This window comes from Rhinolophus hipposideros (assembly GCF_964194185.1).
Source record: "Rhinolophus hipposideros genome assembly, chromosome: 11".
Taxonomy (NCBI): domain Eukaryota; kingdom Metazoa; phylum Chordata; class Mammalia; order Chiroptera; family Rhinolophidae; genus Rhinolophus; species Rhinolophus hipposideros.
The window spans coordinates 81,673,894-81,693,755 of NC_138057.1; the positions used below are offsets into that span (position 1 = coordinate 81,673,894).

At 55.1% G+C, this 19,862-nt stretch overlaps 1 protein-coding gene across 9 annotated transcripts in view; it reads left to right on the plus strand.

Annotated features, from left to right (window-relative positions):
- Positions 1-19,862, plus strand: part of COL5A1 (collagen type V alpha 1 chain) — a 150,625-nt gene that overhangs the window by 85,364 nt on the left and 45,399 nt on the right. For all 9 annotated transcript variants that reach the window (XR_013994427.1, XR_013994428.1, XM_081066278.1 and 6 more), the window contains exons 21-32: positions 1,162-1,215; positions 1,838-1,882; positions 2,486-2,539; positions 2,798-2,842; positions 3,711-3,764; positions 7,949-7,993; positions 8,862-8,915; positions 12,315-12,359; positions 14,240-14,293; positions 16,481-16,588; positions 17,278-17,331; positions 19,448-19,501. Coding sequence is in view for 7 of the 9 variants with exons in the window: in XM_081066278.1 (XP_080922404.1) it covers positions 1,162-1,215; positions 1,838-1,882; positions 2,486-2,539; positions 2,798-2,842; positions 3,711-3,764; positions 7,949-7,993; positions 8,862-8,915; positions 12,315-12,359; positions 14,240-14,293; positions 16,481-16,588; positions 17,278-17,331; positions 19,448-19,501 (666 nt within the window). In the remaining 2 variants the exon portion in view is untranslated. The remainder of the gene's footprint in view (positions 1-1,161; positions 1,216-1,837; positions 1,883-2,485; positions 2,540-2,797; positions 2,843-3,710; positions 3,765-7,948; positions 7,994-8,861; positions 8,916-12,314; positions 12,360-14,239; positions 14,294-16,480; positions 16,589-17,277; positions 17,332-19,447; positions 19,502-19,862) is intronic.

Below are 19,862 nucleotides of genomic sequence, written 5' to 3' on the forward strand. Positions count from 1 at the left end.
CAAAGCAAATTTCCTCAGCAATAAAAGGACATTAATTACTTTTCACTCACTGTTGCTTTTCGAACATCTCATTTCTTTTATCGACATCAATGGGGCCGTACGCATCTGGTAATGTGAATTGAGGAGAAATATTGTGAACGTTGCATGGAGCAGAGCCTGGGGTCGGCATTTGCACGTTCATTTGGGACTAAATTATACCCTAGATGTCTGATTAGCCACGAAGGAGAATTCATCAACACAGCTCTCTGTTTAACACATGTCTAAGCGATACCTTCTGGGTCATTAACTTCTAAAAAAATTTATATGACTAGGTATTAGAATAACGAAGGGAACATTTAAGCAGCAATGAACGTGGGAAGGATTTCTCATCTACTGCATCTGCAAAGGTTCTATCTAAACGAAGGGCATTTGAAAGCACTGTGCCTCCATCAAAGGCTCCACAATGCCCCAGTAGGCGGGGCGGGTGTGTGTGACCAGGATGTGGCCGCCTTCCCCTGGCAGGCAGTGGTTTTGCTATGTCACTGCTCAGATCCTAGGGGCAGTGCTGCCTTGGGGCCGTGCCCACACACGTGCCCCTCACTGCCAGGGAGGGTACACAGTGGCCATCCCAGAAAAGATCTGAGTTCTAGGCTTCCTCTCCATGCGTTTAGTCACGATGTTCCCATCAGAGACCTAGTTTCTCCCACCTCTGTCCTCCCTGCGCCCACGGAATCTGATGTCAGAAATGCAGTCGCATATCACTGCACAGAGGGACTGCAGGGGGAGCTGGAAACGAGAACTGGACCAAAGTGCTCCTTGCAGCAGAGGATCACTGGGCATCACGTGGGGGAGCTTTTGTGCTCACTCGCCCTGAGCAAACGTGAAAGGGCACCCAGCGAGTTGAAAGGCTCGCCTTTGCCTGTGGCACCCCTTGATCTCCTGTCTGACCCCCTCATCAATTCCAGGCACCCTGCCTCCACTTCCCAGAGCTGAGGTGGAGAGGTGAGGTGGGGAGAGGAGATGAAGCAGAGGGAGGAGGGGTGTTGGCCTCACTCCCTGGGCAGCCTGGAGACCTGCCGCAGCAGACTCTGGGATGAGCGGGGCTGCACGATTTGCCTGGAGCAGGGCAGGGGTCCAGGATCCTGGGCCGAGTCTGAGCCTTCCTTCTCTTTCCTTTTGCAGGGACCGCGTGGTCTGCTGGGGCCAAAGGGGCCCCCGGGCCCTCCTGGACCTCCTGTAAGTCCCACCACTGCCCTCCACACCCCCAGCCCACCTTGTGGCCCACTCGGGCCTTCTGGCAGCTCACCATGCTGGCCGCCATGCATACTTGCCCAAAGCTAGTGTGAGGTGTCGGCAGGGCTCTGATGCTCACGTGCAAAAGAAACTTCCCAGCAGGTGTGGGTTTGCAGGGGGCAGCACAGAGGCCAGTCGGATTTACAAGTCTCCCCTTTCCTGCGTATAGATGTGCTGTCGTAAACAGTAACCAGGATGCCGCATTTCCTCCCTGCTTGAAAGCATTTCTAGCAGCTTTTGGAAAGTTCTGGAAGGAGATAGAAGCCCCTGGCTCCAGTGGGCCTTTGTCCCGTTGGGCAGCTTCCTCAGGGCCAGGCCTGGCCTGTGCACCCTCTCAGTCCATCTGCCCTGCTTCCTGAGAACTCAGGGCTGCCCCACACACTGGGCCTGGTGGCTTCGTTAACCTCCACCTTTGGGATTTATTTGGGATCAAGCTCTTCCCCGTCCCCAAAGGACATGCCATCCTCTGACACATGGCAGTCAGGGGCCACGCCTGTTGAGTGGGATTTTCCTTCTGAGCCTTGTTAATTCTCAGCATTCCTTCTCTCTTCTTAATCTCATCCAGGGTGTGACGGGTATGGATGGCCAAACAGGTCCGAAAGGAAATGTGGTAAGTCTCAGGTGTCCCCACTGCCTGGCCTCATGGTGATAACTCACTTCCTAGCCGGGCCAGGGAGATCTATTGCCATGGAAACCAGAAGGGATGGAGCAGGCCTGGGGGCGGGTGGTCCATGCTTATTCCCTCTGACGCCAGACGGTCAGCCCAGGTGTGGAGGGAAGTCCTTTGTCGTTGCACATGATGAGCTGCGATCAGCACATGTGACGCCCCCTGAGAGAGGCCTCCTGGGCCCTCTGTCTAGTCTGAGGGCACTGGCAGACTTCAGCATGGCGGGATGGTTTGGGAATTTTCTGGTCAGTCTTTCCCGTGCTCCTTCCTGGCGGCTCTCTGGGGTGTATTCGCAAACAAAAATGAATGCTCCTGGCGTCGGGGTCCATGTCGTGAACCTTGCAGGTGCTGGTCTGGTTCCGCTGTCTGCCACAGGGCCCCTGACTTTTCCTGTCTGGGCACCCTCCTCTGGCACTTGCTTGGGCATGAGAAGAGATGGAAAGGACGAGAGACCAGAAAGGGACACCCAGGCCTAAGGAAGGGGTGCAGTTACCCCTGCCCACCCTCCAGAGCCCCCTTGAGTGCCTTTGCTTTTGTTTCTTGTAGGGTCCCCAGGGAGAGCCTGGCCCCCCGGGGCAGCAGGGCAATCCAGGAGCCCAGGTAAGTGAGTCCGGGGTGGGCTCCTGGGCAGCAGTCAGCGGGAGGGGCAAGTCTTCAGTGCAGTGCCCTGGGCCTGAGCAGTCACTGAGCGCTGCCCCAAGCTGCTGGTCCAGCCCCAAGGGGCCTGCAGCCTGGAGGTGACCTAGAACCTAGTCGGTGCCCGGATGATGGAGAGGGTCGGGGAAGGTGGACGGATGGCAGGGAGGGCTTCTGAGCCAACCAGTTCCTGACCTTTCTGCCCTGTTCTCCCCCTCCTAGGGTCTTCCAGGGCCCCAGGGTGCAATTGGTCCTCCAGGAGAAAAGGTAGGTGGGCTGAGCTGGATATAGGGGTGCCACCACCTGCCATCAGGGTGCCTCCCACCCACCCGGGAAGCACGGCTCCTGCCAGAGTGCAGGCTGGTCAGGAATGCCAATCATTGCCCACTTGTGACGTGAGCCTCAGTCTTCCCCCAGAGGTAGTGAAGGCCAGGTCACCAAGCGCTGAGCCAAGGGGACGATCATGGATCCGTGTCATTCATTGACTTATAAATTCATTCATTCATTCATTCTCTAGCCATGTAGAGTTTCCAGGTTTAGGAAGAAAAATAAATATGCGATGCCCAGTTAAATTTCAACTATTGTGTTTGTCTGGAACCCAAATTTAACTGGGCATCTTGTTTTGTTGTTTTGTTTTCACTAAATTTGGCAACCCTAAATATATCCTTGGCACCTACTACTCCTAGGTGCCAGGGAGAGACCCACAAACACGTGGGCGCTTCAGAGCTGCGGCCTGACCCCAGGCACCAGCGACTTCAGTTACCTCAAAGCGCCTTGTGGGGACCAGCAGGATGACCTCTCAGGGTGGTTCTCAGGGCACCATGATCGCCTGGGGGGCTTGCTGGGCGCTGCAGGGCCTGGCGCTCCTGTCTTTACCTGGTGGGTACATGTGTTCCAATCTCAGAACCCGAAGGCCCTGGAAACAGCGAGGGGTGACCTGCCCTTTCTGGTGCTCCTGGTGGCTAAACGCTTTGAAGCCAGTGGGGGCAGAATACCTCTGAGCATCCTTTTCAGCAAACGTTTTTTGGGCAGAAGTGCTGAAAAGTAATCCCGGGGCAATGTAGAGAGGGCGTGCAGCCGAGGGGGCCCTTGGGACCCCTGGGCATCTGTTCATGGAGCCTCTGGTTTGTTCTAGGGTCCCCTGGGTAAACCAGGCCTCCCAGGGATGCCCGGCGCCGATGGACCCCCAGTGAGTAGCCCTGCCCCCCTCATCCCCTCTCTCTCTCTCTCTCTCTCTCTCTCTCTCTCTCTCTCTCTCTCTCTCGCTCTCTCGCTCTCTCTCTCTCTCTCTCTCACAAACACACACACACACACACACACACGTCTGTCCCAGGGATGGGGGCTGGGAACCCAGGCCACCTGCTGCCTCCCTTGCTCTGGGGACGCTATGTGTGTGTGGCCCTCATTCACTGTTTCCCAACTGCTTTGATGAAGACCCATGTAAGAACTCAAGCTGGATTGCTCAGGTAATTACTGGGTTTTGGACGCACTTTCTGTAACGTGTTTCCATGAAAGGGTGGTGATTGCATGAATAGGAGCGTTAGTCATTTGTTAGGGTGGACTAATTTCTTATCAAAACTCAGCCTTGCGTGTTTAACTCCGTGGAGGGGTGGGCTGGGCTCCAAGCGATTGCATGTGTCACCGGTGTTTGAAGGCAAGGGCAGTGTGTGCTGAGTATATTTTTAGGGATCGCACACTGAGAAGGGAGGGTGACTAACAAATGCGTCTGCTGTGTGAACACACAGCTGTGGAGCCGAATTGGGTGACGCCTAGAAATAGCGAGTTAGTGACAAACCCAATCTGTGTGAAGAGAGGAGTGGGGAAGTGACAAGCGCTGGGGCCTGTGTGGGGTGTGGGAGTGTAACAGTTTATCGCTACCCACCATCCTCTTTGTAAGTGGCTCGTGGGTTGTTTTTTTTTAGAGTATTCAGTTAATGATGCGTAGGGAGCCTATTTCAGAAAACAAGATTAGCCAAATTAATTTTTCAGACGCAGTGATTTTGTTGTTTTAATACCACTGTTACGACAGCGAGGAAGTTTAAATACTTCAACGATTGATTGGTGATTGTTGAACCTACGACCGTCTTTGCGTTTCCATGGCTGAGAATTGTTGGGTCCAGTGAATCGCAGGTGGCCAATCATCCCATCGTATCTGAACCAGCAGGTTCCAACCATCCATTCCCACGGGAACCATTTTGGGGCTGTGGTCCCCTAGACATCCGGGAGCTTGGAGAGGAAGTGATGAATATTTCACAATGTGTCATTTATGTTCTTTAATTTACATTTACACTTAGTTGCATTTTCAAATTATGAAATAGGACAACTTGTTGTGGAAGCTTAGGAAAATAAATGAAATGACAACAGAATGAAAATCATCCCCGATCCCACCCCCATGAGTTAAACCCCTGATGGCCGGTGGACGTATATTCTTCTAGTCGTTTTTTCGTTCTGTTCATTTCCTGCAGTGTTTAATGTCAATGGAGCATTTACACAATGTGTCAGTCCCTGCAGGGAGGGGCCTGGGAGTGGAGCGGGCTGCCCTCACCCACCGCCCTCACCTCTTCCGCCATGGAGCTCCCTCCCCGCACTGAAACCTGCAGTGCACTGGGGTCCCTGAAGACTCACCGGTTTCCTTTCAGATTCTATGGGGAAACGGGGGCCTTTGAGATAACCCTTGTGCCGGGTGCCACTAGGCTGCCTCTCGTAGGCTCTCCATTTCTCGTCCCCAACCAACATTTAAACTTGACAATGCGAATGTACAGTGGATCTGTCTGAGTGTCACCAAACATGCTGGAAGCAAAGGACGAAAAGGGACACTGCAAGCCCGGAGAAGCCAGCCAGTTTTTTATGAGAACTTGGAGGGAAAGAAAGATTTAAAAACATTGTTTTTCTCCTTTACAGAGGCCGCGCATTGCTGAGCAGCCTTAAAGAGAGGGTTTTCTTTCTTTTGCCCCCTGTGTTGCTTTGCTATGGTTTTGGTTTTGGCTTAAGAAAGGAAGATGGACTACAAACCCTTCAAAAAGCCTGAGGTTTTTCAGAGCAGACTCGGTGCACTGAGACGTGTTGTTCGATCGCTCTGGCTAGCGTACGACAGGGAAATGGGTGAACAAGTTATGATGCAAAGGAATATTGCAGTGCCAGTAAAAATTGAATTTCGGCAATATTCCGTGATGGGAGACAAGGCCATTGTATAATATTAAATTAAAACTATGGCACACGATGCCAATTTTGCCTGCATATGTGCTGAGAAATTACATTACAGGGGCGCTGTCACACAGTCGGCTTTCGTGCTGTGTGGGGGCAGCTTAGGAAAGATTTTAATTTTCTTTTCCACTTACCTAATTGTCTGCAATGAACATATGTTACTTTTTTAATCAGAAAAAATATCAAATACAAATAATTTAAGCTTTATTAGTTTTCCGTTATGAAAGTAATGCTCGTTACAGAATATTGGAAAAATGTAAACCAGTAGAAAGATAGAGGAAAATGGCCTGGCCTTTCATTCCAGAAAACTCAGTCACCCTTATTTTGGTATGTTTCCCTTCAATCTTGTTCTGTTCAAACATTTTTAGTAAGCTAGCTTTGTTCTCCCCCAAAAGTTACTCTCCGTTCTATAAATACAACTTAAAATGTATCTAATGAAGTTTGACCTCAATTCAAATAGTAATAACTGGATAATTACTCAAATTTGTTGGTTACATGTGCTCTTTTTCATCTCCTCGGCAACTATATTATTATCTCCACTCTTAAGTGAGGACATTACCACGTGGAGGAGTTCCTTGCTCCCCTGAGTGACCGAGACGTGGGGTCTGCCCCCCAGTGCGTGTCACTCGGACCCTGGGCCTTGGCCACCCACAGATACCCCCTCCACTTCAGTTCCTGAATAGAAAAATGTCTGTGGTTGGTGGAAACCAGTAAAGGCCCCCAAAAACCTATGTAGGAGAGGGAGCAGGGCTCACTCCCTCCTGGCCACCCCGAAGCAAAGCATCTTCCCCTGGGCCCAATTTAGGTCCGGGCCACCACCCTGAGGTGCTGGCGCCATGAGCCTTGCTTCTGGAAGGCAGTGTGGAGGGTGGTGTGTCCCCTCTGGGCTGGAGCACCCGTGGCTGATTTCCCTCACAGGCTGGCGCCACCAGGCTCCCTGAGGGTGCCCGCCCTGCACAGGGGCTTGCACCTCCATCAAGTCCAATTGCACAACTAATACAAGTTAAAAAGAATGCACACACACCCTGTTTATTCAAAGAGATGAGATTTGGGGCTCTGTAACGCTGCCATGTGCCAGAAATAGAGTCCTAGGTCTTTAGAACGCTCAAGCTGAAAGAGCGTCCAGCCCACCGCCTCATCCTACACATGAGAAACTGGAGGCCCTGAGAGCACAGGCGACCTACCCAAGGTCACACAGCGGGTCTGGTGTAACCAGGAGTAGAATCAGGCGGGCCTGGGGGTGGAATTATATTTCCAGACAATACTTTTATTATCAGTGTTTGTCTCGTGAACTCAAGGGCATTAAATCTAGTGGCCAGCTTGGGTGGGAAATTCAGAGAAGCTCGAATTCCTGAGAATGGAATTGGTCATGGCTGGGTGGGCATGTGACGAAGGGGCCATAGCCATTTCCATTGGGCCTCAGCTCCACATCTGGGCCATGGAGGATAAGTTCCCCTTCCCCCCAGTTCCCCCTCCATCTGCATCAGCTGGGCAGGGGGTGTGATGGAGGCACTTGCATGAAGACCTGGGAAGGTGCTAGGACCCCTGGAAAATGACAGGATGTGGCTCACCCAGCCCCTGCCCTGCCCGTCTTCACATCCCCCGACAGTGGAGATTTTGTGATCTGGAGATTTTGTGATCTGCAGATAGCACCCGGATCGCTAGTCTAGGAAGCAGGGTGCCCAGGGGTCTGGTCCCACCTCATTGCTCCTTGTTTGGCCACAGATTTGTTTTGCTGAGTGACCTTGAACAAATGCCCTTGTCGTTGCTCTTCCTACTCACCCACAGTTGGGGGCGGGCTGGGTACCAACAGAGTCAGGAGACACTGGCACACAATCGTGCCTGCAGCACACCTGTGGGTTTGGAAGTACGGTCTCCTCCAAAGTTGACTCCAGCCCTTGCCAGGCCTGGGCTTTCCTGCTTTACAGATGAAGCAGGCGAGGGTCAGGGGCTAAAGGAATAGCCCAGGCCACGTGGCTGCGCGTAGCTGGGTGTGACCAAGCGAGCTTAGCTCCCTATCATCTTCTAGCGCTCCTTGCTTTTGTTTTCACGGGGAGGGAAGGAGATGAGAGGAACCCCAGCTCCTTCTCCTATGTTGTAAGACTGCTGAAGTGACAGTCTGCTTGTTGAGTGGCCACTGACGAACGCAGCCCTTCTCTTTCGTGACAGGGGCACCCTGGCAAAGAAGGCCCTCCAGGAGAGAAGGGAGGCCAGGTAGGTACACTGCATGCCGCCCCTCCAGTGCCCCCTGCAAGGCCAGCCTTAGGGTTCTCAGCCCCCTTCTGCTCTGGGACACGCACTCAGAAGGGAATGAGCAGGGACATCTGTGCCCGTCCTCGGGTGGTTATGCTGAACGGACATTCCTCCGAGAAGCTGGGTCCTTCCTTCCTGTCTGGGTCTATGGACCTCACCCCACCCTCAGCTTCTGCACATGGGGTGCAGGTGCAGCCGACCTTGACCAGGCAGAAACTGGTCGCCCATGAAGGCTCTGGGCCAAGGCTCCTCCTGACCCATCGCCACTGTGTGGTTAGGGCCCAAGATGTGTGTGAGTGCGGGGCATGCTGCTTGGAGTTTCCAGGTGGCCTGAGCCGCCGGGGTCATGCCCACTGCACGGACTGTGGCAGAAGCCCACTGCTGGCCCTTCCTACTCCCGCCTCCCCAGGCCCACACCTGCTCCAGGAGCCAGGAACGGCCGTCAGCTGGCAGTGCCTTTCTTTAATGACAATGTGGCCCTTCCAAAGCATCAGAGCCCCCCCTTCCCCACCACCACTCCCCACATTCCAATCCCGAGTCACGGGGGTGTGACCTGAGATAGTTTGGTTGCGGGTGTTCATGTATCTGGAAACGCACAATGTGTGCTCCTGCCTTTACCATGGGGATGGGAACTGGCCCTGTGTGTCTCCTTCAGGGGCCTCTTCCAAGAGTCTGACCTGGGATGTCCTCTCTGCTCCTAGCAAGAGGGGAGTTTGTTGATGGAGGGCTAGCTTTCCGGCTTGTGCGGGAAGGACCCAGGAGTGGACCAGACTTAACCATGCCCTGCCCGCCTGAGATGGAACTCATGGTCTTTCCCCTTTGGTTTCAGGGTCCACCTGGCCCCCAGGGCCCAATCGGCTATCCGGGACCGCGGGGAGTCAAGGTGAGATTCTTGCCCTGCAGGTCTTCCTGGAGGTCGGGTTGGCCTGCGCGGCGCTGCACAGCCGGCTTTTGGGAATTCCTCCATGGTTTAACCTTTCTCCTGCGCAAACTATAGGCCTGGTCCTCCCAGCCTGTGTGGGGGGTGTTGGGTCCCAGACAGAAGGCCTGAGCAGGGGAGGGAGGGACCAGCCCAGGAAGGGCTGATTCAGAGCAGGGGACAGTTCCCTGTGTGACTGTGACAGCACAGATGACATGGTGGTGGCCACGGGATAGCACCCTTTGGCCTCACGCTACTTTTATTGTCACCATTTGTCAAGCTTCCCAGCTGCCAGCCAAAGCCCCTGAAAGACGGTGGTCTCAGCCAAGGTGCAGAGCCCCTCATTTCCTGGGGACATTTTGTCTGGGCCATTTGCATATTCAAGTAAGAGAGTCCGGCCCCTTGGACAGCATCTGGGCCGCTGAGGCGTGGGGAGCTGAGTCTGTGGGACATGTCTGTTTATTCACAGTTGTGTTTCTGCTGTTGAAAGACTTCTGGAATCTTGTTACACAGGGCGCAGAGCGCCAGAACAATATCCCAAACAAGGGCCCGTCTGGTCTGGCGTCGCTAACTGTGTTTGCTCTGAGCCATGGAGTGTAATCTCCAGTTAGGCCGCTCTCTGGACACGCCAGGCATGCGTATATGGAGAAGCAGGTGTCTCCGGAAATTGCAGGGTGGGGAGAGCACTCCTCCTCCCAGGACAGGCATGTTGCTGCGTCTTTAAGCTCTAGGTGATTGGGAGCTTTGAAAAAGCTGGTGGTGATTCCTTCAAAATGACGTTAACTTGATGTGGAGGAAAATCCGTGAAGACAGAGATAAAAAACAGCTCGCTTAGTGTGGAGGATTTGCATGACACACCGCGGCTAAGCTCTGGTGCCCCATGATTTGTACTTGCAGGCATTTATGCGCACGAGTGCGCGGCAGCCCTGCCAGGTGGAGAGTGGAGAACCCAACACCTCAGTTTTCAGTTGCTTGGCCCATTTTACCCCCACATTGATGTTGCCGGTAGAACCCAAACCCACACTTGCTTATTCCTGATCAACTGCCCTTTCCTGGACCGACTTCCATTTCCCAGGGACCGGGATGGACCAAGCTTATGAGCTGCTGCAGAGAGATGAAACCAGGCGGGCCAGGTTTCTCTCTGCAGCGGGCTTTCCCAGCATGCCTAGCGAGTTCTATAAGGGTGATAATTTAGCAGAAATGTTGATTATATGAGCTCTCTGCATGTTTATTTTACAAATTCTTGTTGCCGAGCAGAAGCCTCTGCCAGCTCCCCGACATGGCTAATTGCATAATGCTGCTTCTGCCAGCGAAGAGGTGTTTGCTTTAAAATGTTTATGAAGAATGCTCTTATCTTGTCTATCTGATTAAAATTCATTCACGATGTGTGCAATCCGGTTAGACTTGGAAGCAACGAGTGGAAGGAAAGTGAAGGCTGGATGCTATTTTCATTGGAGAAATAGATTCTCAGTCTCCCGGGCACTTGAAAATGTAACGAGCAGCAGGCCTCCAAGGGAGGTGAGAGCGGAGGGTGGGCATGGTGGCCCGGCTTTCGCCACTGGAGACCCACAGCCTTTGGTAAGGGAGGTCTAGCTTTTCCCCATGGAGTCCTGCCTTCTTCCTGAGAAAGGGCCCCTCCTGTTCTTTGATTTCACTACCTGCAAGCACCCGCCCACTGCCCTCTGTCTCGCCCTGGTCTGAAGGGCATCTGGGCAAGACTACACAATCACGTCCACCTCTCACGGAGCCCACAGGAGCCGGGTGGGCTGGCAGGAGACCCCCGACATGCATTCCCTCCAGGCCAGGCCGGTACCCTGTCCGTCCTGGGGTCACATCTGCGGCCAAGCGGCCCCTCACTGTGCTGTGCTAGCTCCGGTGGTCCTGCTCCCCCAGCACTGGCCACGGGGCCTTCGGGATGCGCTGGCCCAGGCGTTCCCAGCCTAGGGCACGCTGGAGACATTTTTGATTGTCACGACCTGGGGGCTACTGTTGTCTAATATAAAGGCCAGGGGTGCTTCTCAGCACCGCGCACTGCACAGGGCGGCCCCGGGGTCAGCGCTATGCGGCCGAGGAACGCAGCCGTTTGCTCCTCGCCTCTGACGTGGGTCATGAAATGGTAGCACTCGGTCGGGAGGGGTTCTGGTGATTCTCTGTCCTACCCTGTTGTTTGCAGAAGGGCGAGGGCAGTGGAAGCCCCGCTGGCCCACACAGCAAGAGGCAGGGGAGCGGGTGCCAGAGCCCCCACAGCGTCGGGGTGTCAGGGTAACGCTGTGCCTCTCCTCTGTCCCAAAGTATCTCACGGTCCGGGGATGACGGAGCCCAGGGCGCTCTGTGGCGTCACACTGTGCTCCAGGGCGAGGCCAGGCCCAGCTCTCAGCAGCTGTCCCCATCCCTTAGTCTCTCCAGCCTTTCCCAGCTCCTCTCCTGGGCCCCAGGGAAAGGCTCAGGACTGCACAGTCTGTGTGAAGTTCTTGCCACAAGAGGGCAGCTGGCAGCCTGCGGGTCCAGGGAGGTGGCCCAGCTGCAGCCTCAGCTGGAACCGAATCTGGAGGCCTGGCCTCTCTCTGTGTGTCCCCTGGGCAGGTGGCCTGAGAAATCCTGTGGCAGGTGGCGGTCAGTGTCTGTGCCCCGCTGGGAGGCCGGAGGGGGTGGCTGCTCAACTCCAGTCCAGGGACTGATTCGCCGGCCCGGGCACTCGCTGGCGCCACGAATCAGAGGATGTATCCTGCCCATGGGTCTTGTTGAGCATGGAGATGAGTTGGCTCCTGAGCTGACAGCAGTAACAATCATTAGTAATTAATAATGTCGTGCCGTATTACCGTATAGTAATCACACTGGAGAATGAAGCTAATCAGATGGCCATGCTACTGCATCCTAAGTGCCTACTACGTGCCAGGCACTGTCCCCGGGGCTTCGCAGGTGTCCCCTGCCAGCTGTAGGAGCGGGGGTAGGGTTCTCATCACCCCCCCTTTCCAAACGAGGAAACCGAGGTTCACAGGCGTTGGGGATGTTGCCAGGCTCTGAGTGGGTCAGGGCGAGAGCCGGCCGGCCCGATTCTGGATCCCACGCTCAGGCCTCACGTCCGCCTGCTCCCCAGACCTCGGAGAAACCATGTTTCTGGAAGGGAGCAGGATGGCAGTGGAGGCCAGTCCAGAATTGCTGATGTGTGGAGGTGGGGACAGGAGGCGCCTTTGGAGCCTGCAGACTGGGGACACGGGAGGGAGCGTGTCTGTGGGGGGGGTGGCTGGGCTCACGTGTCGGCTACTGAGGGTTCGGCCTTTGTTGGCATTTGGGGCTTAGACCCATGGCTTTGAGGGCTCAGATGTTCGCCTGGTCACTCTTTTTATCTTTTTGTTTGTGTAGGGGGCAGATGGCATTCGTGGTCTGAAGGGTACCAAGGGTGAGAAGGTGAGTGTCCCTTCCTTCCTGTCCTGGTGGCCCAGATGGGCCCAGAGCTGGGTTCCTTTGGTGTCATCTGAGGTTGATGTTGCCTCTGAGTATTGTTGGAATTGATACCACCCTGGGGGACAGACTGTTTGCAAAAGGACAAGTGGAGGAGGGCAGGCCCTCAGAGCTGTGGGTGTGTCTCCTGGTGGGGCCAAGGCGTTGAGGCTTTGCGGCTCTGCCCAAGGCCAAGTCCTTGCTAGATGCAGCCCCCAGGCCCCCGCTCTTCTGCAGAGGCCACAGACGCCCCGCCCCCTCCCCGGGCAGGCCATATTGCAGGCAGCTGACAGACGGGACCATTTAGTTGTTAGGTGCTCCTCCTGGGCAGCTTTCAAGCTTCAGCAGAGCTGGGAGGAGAGGGAGAGAGGGCACCCCCAAGACCTTCGGCTGGCCAGCCCTGGGTCCTTTTCTGTGGAATCTGGCCTCTCTGAGGTGGCTCGTCATGTGGCTACACTGGCTGGAAGACACAGGAGCTGGACCTCTTTGACCCGTGTTTGCTACGCTTCCTTGCCCTGGTCCTGTTCTCAGGTGTTTCGTGGAAGAAGCAGACACACCCATAGGGTGTCCTGGTTCTTCCTGGAAATTGTCCAGAGCAAAGCAGAGCCTTGAGCCCATCTTTTGAAGGACCCGCCCTCAGCCTGGGGACCTTGCGAAGCGTGGGAACCAAGGGCATGTCTATCCCAAGGGCTCACATTCCACGTGGAGCAGATGTCCCCACTGGCAGGGACAAGAGCAGGCTCCTGTCCCTGAATTCCCATCCCATTGGTCCCAGGACCTTCGTCCTGTTGAAGGTGGCTCTTCAGAACCCAGGTTGGTCACTCTTATCCCTTAGCCAGAGACAGGGCTGCTTGACAGAATGTTGACCGGCTTGCACCGGGAACACCTGTTGGCCGGGAGAGTTATTGCTCTGTCCCCGGGGGGTCCGGGAAGCGGCCGGAGGTGGGAGGAGGTGAGGGGCCACAGCCTTGGACTTTAGCATTCGTGAGCCTGCAGCTGGTAAGCACAGGCCGGGGTCTGGCGGCTGGCTGGAGATGACCAAAGCCTCGACCCTTCTCAGAAGCTGCCTCCCTCCATGTGCGACTGCGGCTGGCCTCGAAGCTCACGTCCAGGCCGCGTGTCCCAGGGCTGGAGGGATGAGCCCAGGATATAGGTCCTGGGAACGACGGGGAGGACGCCCGCCAAGGCCCCTCTCCCGGGAGCAGAGCAGCGCCGTGCACCGTGTTCGAGGACGCACTCTCTCTGGTTCCTGGCTGGGAAAGTCCAGGCTAGGGACCTGAGTGGACAGCAGGCCACAGACGTTTGCAATTCCCCAAACGTGTGCAGCTCCCTGTAAAGTGCAGGACTGTGTAACTGAGAACTGAAGGCCGCCTGCTCATCAGGCCCAGCCCCGCAGGCAGGACCCGCCCTTCCCCACGCCCGTTCCTTCCAGTGAGGAGGTGCAGTAGCAGTCTGGTTTCCCTTGGGGGCATTTTCCATCCAGCTCTCCCCTCAAATGTTCCCCACCTCCTGTCACTCCATCGTGGACACAGTGGAGCCACTGTGACAAACGCATGCCGACAGGCACCCGACTGCTTACTGCCTGGTGGTGCCGAGCTTTCAGATTCACGTGGGGGCGCCGAGCTAGTAGAACCACAAAGCTTCACGTCTGTGAATGCAGAGCATTAACGGGACACACTTCACAAGGGACAAGAAACTGGGCACTCGGACCCTCCTGGCATGTCCAGTGTCTGTGCTGCGGCCCAGAGGCTCTGGGTTGAGACCATGTGTTGAGTGGGTGCAGTGGGTAAGCCATCCCGGGGGTTCCTGCATGTAAACCGAGGCTCTTTCTCTCGTCCCTCATGCAGGGAGAAGATGGCTTTCCTGGGTTCAAAGGAGACATGGGCATCAAGGGTGATCGGGTGAGTATCTGGGGGAGGGAAGGGCGGGTGGAGTGCGGGACCCTGCGGGAGTCTCTAGGAGGGGCTGGGCTGTTTGGGGCCACAGGGCAGCTTCTCTGGACCCACGTGACACCTCTGTGGACATTTCTGGTCTGCAGGCATGGACAGCTGGGTGACCCGGGGCCTGCGTCTCTGTCTCCTCCTTAGCTTTCATTCTGGAGGCTGCAGCAGCTCTCACCTGGTTTGAACCCCCTAATTACTGGGGTCAGCTTGTGGTCACCTGCCCCTCTGTCCTGTGTCCTGACCCTACACACGTGGGTCAGTGGGGACCAGTGCTCTAGGTTGCAGAGCAATTTAATATCAGCGAGTTACCTGGGAGAGAGGACAGGGGCTGCAGCAGTGGCCCGGTCTAACCAGGGAGCACAGCAGCCTGCCCAGGGCCACAGGCCAGTCACCAGCAGGGCAGCACCCTCAGCCCTTGGGGCACCTTGGCACCCAAACCTCTCTTCAGTGCTTTCTAGGACCCCACACAGCCCATGCTGTGCAGCCTCCTGCTGGGCTCAGGACACCTGGCAACAACCTACTTGTCTCCTGATGACTGGTTTATCTCAGCTTTAGAGAAAGCGGTGGGTGGGAGGGAGGGTGGGGTTTGCTCAAGTGGCAGGCGCCCAGCAGGTGGCAACTGTTTTGGGGAGTGAGCAGAGGGTGATGCCAAGGACCCTGCAGAAGGTTCCCTCAGGGCACACGCCTGCTGGGGGGGGAGCAGTTAGAAGTCTCCCTAACGGCTGTGAAGGGGGCAAGAGCGAAGGGGGTGCCTGCGCCATCCCGGTGGGCGCAGCAGTGGCAGCAGCTGTGCCCACACCTGCTGGGCGCCTGTCGGCTGCCATCATTATTCCCCCTAGGAAGCGGCCCTGCAGGCGCCCTCTCAGAAGATGCCAGAACCCGAGAGCCCATGTACTGGCACTTTGTCCCGGACTGAAAAGGCAGAGGCGGTCTGCGCCTGCATCAGAAGGAGGGGGAACAAAAGAGAGGGATTCATTTCACAATTATGTCCCAGTTATGTTGCTTCTAAAGATAGCCGTTCTAGAACTTCCTCCATGGTGGCATACCCTGAGTCCCCAAATTAAGACAGGGACCTCCCTCAGTTTGGCTGGTGAGAGTCCCTTTTATCCTGTGTCTCTGACAACTCGAATTTGGGGTCCGTATTAGGAAGGCACATTTCAAAAGACATTGCACTGTCGCATGCCTCCCCGTGAGCTGGCCTCTTGTTGGGGATGGAGAGGGACAGAGCCCAGAAGCTAGGACACTTTCTCAGCCGGGAAACAAGTGTCATCAGACTGATTTCTCCCACAGAGGAATTTCTGCCGAGCGCTAGGTATCTCCTAGGTGCTCAGTAAACACGCAAAGGGGTATTTTGTTGAACAAGAAACAAAGGGACTCTTCGTAGGGACAGAGAGTTCTTTATCCGCAGACAAATCAGGTCTTACTAATAAGTGGGCTTACTAATATTTCTCATCCGTGCCATGCCGTTTTTGTCGGGGCTTTGCACAGCTGTCCTGCAGCTGCTCCTGGAAGCCAGCGGTCAGAGGGCGACTCATCAGTGGGTGAAGAGGTCCGGGCTGGGCGCTCAGAGGCGAGGCCGGGACCCAAGGCCCTCTTCCTTGTTTGGGCCCAGGCCTCGTAACTTGGGGCGGTATTCAGGCCCCTTCCGTCTTGGGGATACACCCTGGGGTCTCCTGTGTGCCAGTTATGCCCAGGCGCCTGCCTGGCCCAGCGACTGCAGACCATCGTGATTAACTCCTGGGGTTTCAGGAAAAGACACAGCCCCTGACCTCTGCCAGTGGAGGGGTTGTTCTGTCCAAACTGGGGAAGTCTCAATTCCACAGAGTTATTTTAGGCAGAAGCCCTCGATTTAGAGAAGGTCATCGGGAAGCAGAGGTGTGTGGCCCTCAGAAATGGCCGGCCAGCCTCTGCGCAGAGGGAAGTGTGGCCATCCCGCAGGCCCCTGGGATGTGCTGCATGAGGCTCTGGTCTTGTCAGGACACGAAGAGGTTTAATCTGCTTGAGGGAGCCCTGGCGGAGCTGGCTGGGTAGCTCTGACCACAGGAGGCCGGGATCCAGCCCCTCACTCCCAGAGCGGTGGTGGGAGTCATGGGGGTGAGGGGTGAAGACGGGGGTATCCCTCACCTGCCCTCTTCTGACTTGCAGGGTGAGATCGGCCCACCTGGTCCCAGAGGGGAAGATGGCCCTGAAGGCCCGAAAGGCCGAGGAGGTCCGAATGGCGACCCAGGTCCTCTGGGACCCTCAGGGGAGAAGGTATGTGACACAGGGTGCTCAACGACTTCCCGGGGACGGCCTTTCCTGGTGGCCTCATGCGTCTAGGCTGGTGACTTCGTCCCACTGAGCCCCCTAGATGGGGGTGGTGTGGTTCCTGCACGGGTTTCCGCCCCATTCCCTCTACCCTGACATGCTTGCCAACCGCCCAGCGAATTTGTTGACAGATCCTTCCCTTTCTTGTCCCAAGTTTGGTCCTTCTGAGCACTTAGCCAGTCCCCAGGAGAGCTGCCTCGTCCCGGTGCTCACGGGCCTGGGGTCGGAGCCTGGCAGCCGCACACACCAGCTTTCAAGGGCGACTCCTCGTGCAGTTGTTCTGAAACCTCCTGCTTCCGGCTTAGAGCACTGCCCACCGCCTTTCATCTTGTCCCTGTCACCTCTCCTTTAGGCCTCGCACAGGAATGGGCTGATACGTGACTCAAACATCCTGCCCCAAGGCTGGAACTTTTTCACAAAGTCTCATCGACAGGGAATTCCTCTATCCGGCCTCTCCCTCCATCACTGTGGCTTCAGTGATGGCATCGATCCTTCTCGCAGGGCCTTTGCTTGTCAGTCAGGGAGGACCAGGGTTACCGGGAGACCATCCCAAAAGGACAGGGCCTCTCTGTGATGACCGTGACCTTCGAGAAATACCGTGCCAGCTGTGTAATGCAACTCCTTTTTCTCCCCAGGGAAAACTCGGAGTCCCAGGGTTACCAGGTTACCCAGGAAGACAAGGGCCAAAGGTAATTCACGACAGGGCACATCACCGGGCCCCTCTCCGCCCTGTGCGTTGTCACCCATTTGCCATCTCTCAGGTGGCTCCCATGACAAAACAGTGTGTGATTCCCCATATCTCTCAGTGCTGCCTGTGTGTAGCCCCTGCGTTCACTTGGCAGGATCGGAAGGAGGTGACGGACAATTAGTTGAGCGTTTCAAAGAAGGGGACAAAGCCAACCCGAGCCGTGGGCCATACCTCAGGGTCCTCGGGGCCTGTGGCCCTCCTAGGGGCTTTGTCTACGGGTTTCCACACCCAGAACTCATGACTGACACCTGTCCCTGCTCTGATTCACCCTGGAGGTTTGAAGGTTATTTGCACATAACTGGGTGTAAAAGAAAGACAGGAACTTTTTCATAGGAAATCATGTTCTGGTGTAAGTGAAAGAGCTCCTTAAGGCTTTGGAAATCTTTTTTTTTTTTTTAATTAATTTTATTGGGGTGACAATTGTTAGTAAATTTACATAGATTTCAGGTGTACAACTCTGTATTACATCGTCTATAAATCCCATTGTGTGTTCACCACCCAGAGTCAGTTCTCCTTCCATCACCATATATTTGATCCCCTTTACCCTCATCACCCACCCCAAACATTCTCTTTTCAAATCTCACCTTTTATTATTCATGGTTCTTCCTTAAAAAATAACCAGCTGCCTGTAGGAGAGAGAAATGTTAAGCGCAAAGGAGAACTCATCTCGCAGGTTTGCACCTGCATTTCTGCCTTCCTCTGGCTCAGGCTGGTTCAGACTCACAACCGGTCCAGCTAACAGGAGGGCCGGTGGGCTGGGCCTACTTAGCTGTTTCTGCTCTGGTTAAGGAAGTGCCCAGCTCAGCCCTTCCGTGGGAGTTCCTGTCCCCACTCGGGGTGCCAACCCACACCCACTGTGCGGTGGGGGGGGGGGCAGTTTGCTGTGACGCGGGAATTTTGTTTAGGGCCTGGCAGGGGGGCATGGCACACGCTGTGACGTGGCTGCCTACTCGTGGCATCCACCATATGTCAGCTAAAGAGGGGCTGATGGACACGTACACGTTTTCCCTTTGGGGAGGAGAAGAAAGAAGAGAAGTTTGGGGAGGTGGGGGTATATAGGTCAAGGTCAGGGAGCCTTTTGGAAGGGCATGGGCGGACCCTGGAAGCTGCTTGGACAGTTTTGAGTCCTTGGGCAGCATCTGGATGTAGCCAAGGTCTCACGCACGGAAACCCAGTCTCTGAACTGAGTGCAATGAAACCAGCACCCCAGGTTTCCTCGGGGCAGCCTCCTGCCTGACAGCGGGCGGGCAATGGGTGGGTTGGCCAAGCTCAGGCCCCTGTGAGAAGTTAGTTCAGGGTTAAAATTGGCAAACTTTTCACCGTGCAAGCTCCTGCTCAGCTCAGGATTTTAAGCCACTTAGAGAGCAGAGACCTCTGAAGGTGGAGAGTACCCCCTGTGGGCGGGTGAAACGCCGCAGACAGTGTCACGGGAGGGAGCCCACCTAGGAGGCGTGGGACATTTGCTAAATCAAAGCCTTTGGTCTCATCTTTGCCCACGTATACCTTGTAGGTTTCTAGAATTAAATAGTGTTAGATGCTACATTTGGTACATGAATTTGCATTCATTTCTGACTTTACAAGCTGCCATGCTTTATTTAGGGGTTCTGGGAAGATAACAAAATATGACAAGGTGCAGTAAACAAAATGTTGTAAGTGTGAGATCCATACATCACCTCCAGTTAATCTTAGTTGTACACGGTCCCTTTTCTTCCAAAACACCAGCATTTTAAAGACATGGGTGTGTGAGAGGAGGGTGTGAAGAGAGGGAGAACGGGGGAGGCATGGTTAAGATTCTGTTTTGGTTTTTAGAGTTGGAGTCTGTGAGATGGTTAAGAAATGTTCATGAAATGGATAGTGGGTGGGTGGTGGATGGATGGACGGATGGGTGAATGTATGACTGTACGGTGGGTGGGTGGATGGATGGATGGATGGTGGGTGGATGGAGTTTGTGTCAGAGGCTGTGAGCTGTGACGGCCCCTTCCCCCAGTTGGCACCTGCGGCAGAGTTTTTTCTCTTGCCCAGCTCTCATGCTTCTTCCTTAATTAACTCTCTTTCAGGGTTCAATTGGATTTCCTGGATTTCCCGGTGCCAATGGAGAGAAGGGTGGCAGGGTAAGGAAAGCCTGGCCTCTGGTCTGGAGGCTGGTTCTGCTGCCTCCCTCGTTAGTGGGTGTATTCTGCAGTTCATCTTGTTTACTTCTCGCCCATGGTGCTGCCAACACTGCTCTCCAGATGGCTGACCTTAAGCTTGTGGCCGGCAGTGCTGAGCGCTAGTGACTCTTCCCGATAGGAGGGAGCAGCAGGCGAGAGGGGAGAGCATGTGGAGAAAACAGAGCTTTCTAATAAACACCACAATCTCAACAGCCCTGCAGGTCATTAGCAAAACCCAGATTCTTTTCTTTCTACCCAGTGACTTCTCTAGGCTAATTTTAAACGGAAGAGAAAATAGGCGTTTTACTGCATAGCTCACTAA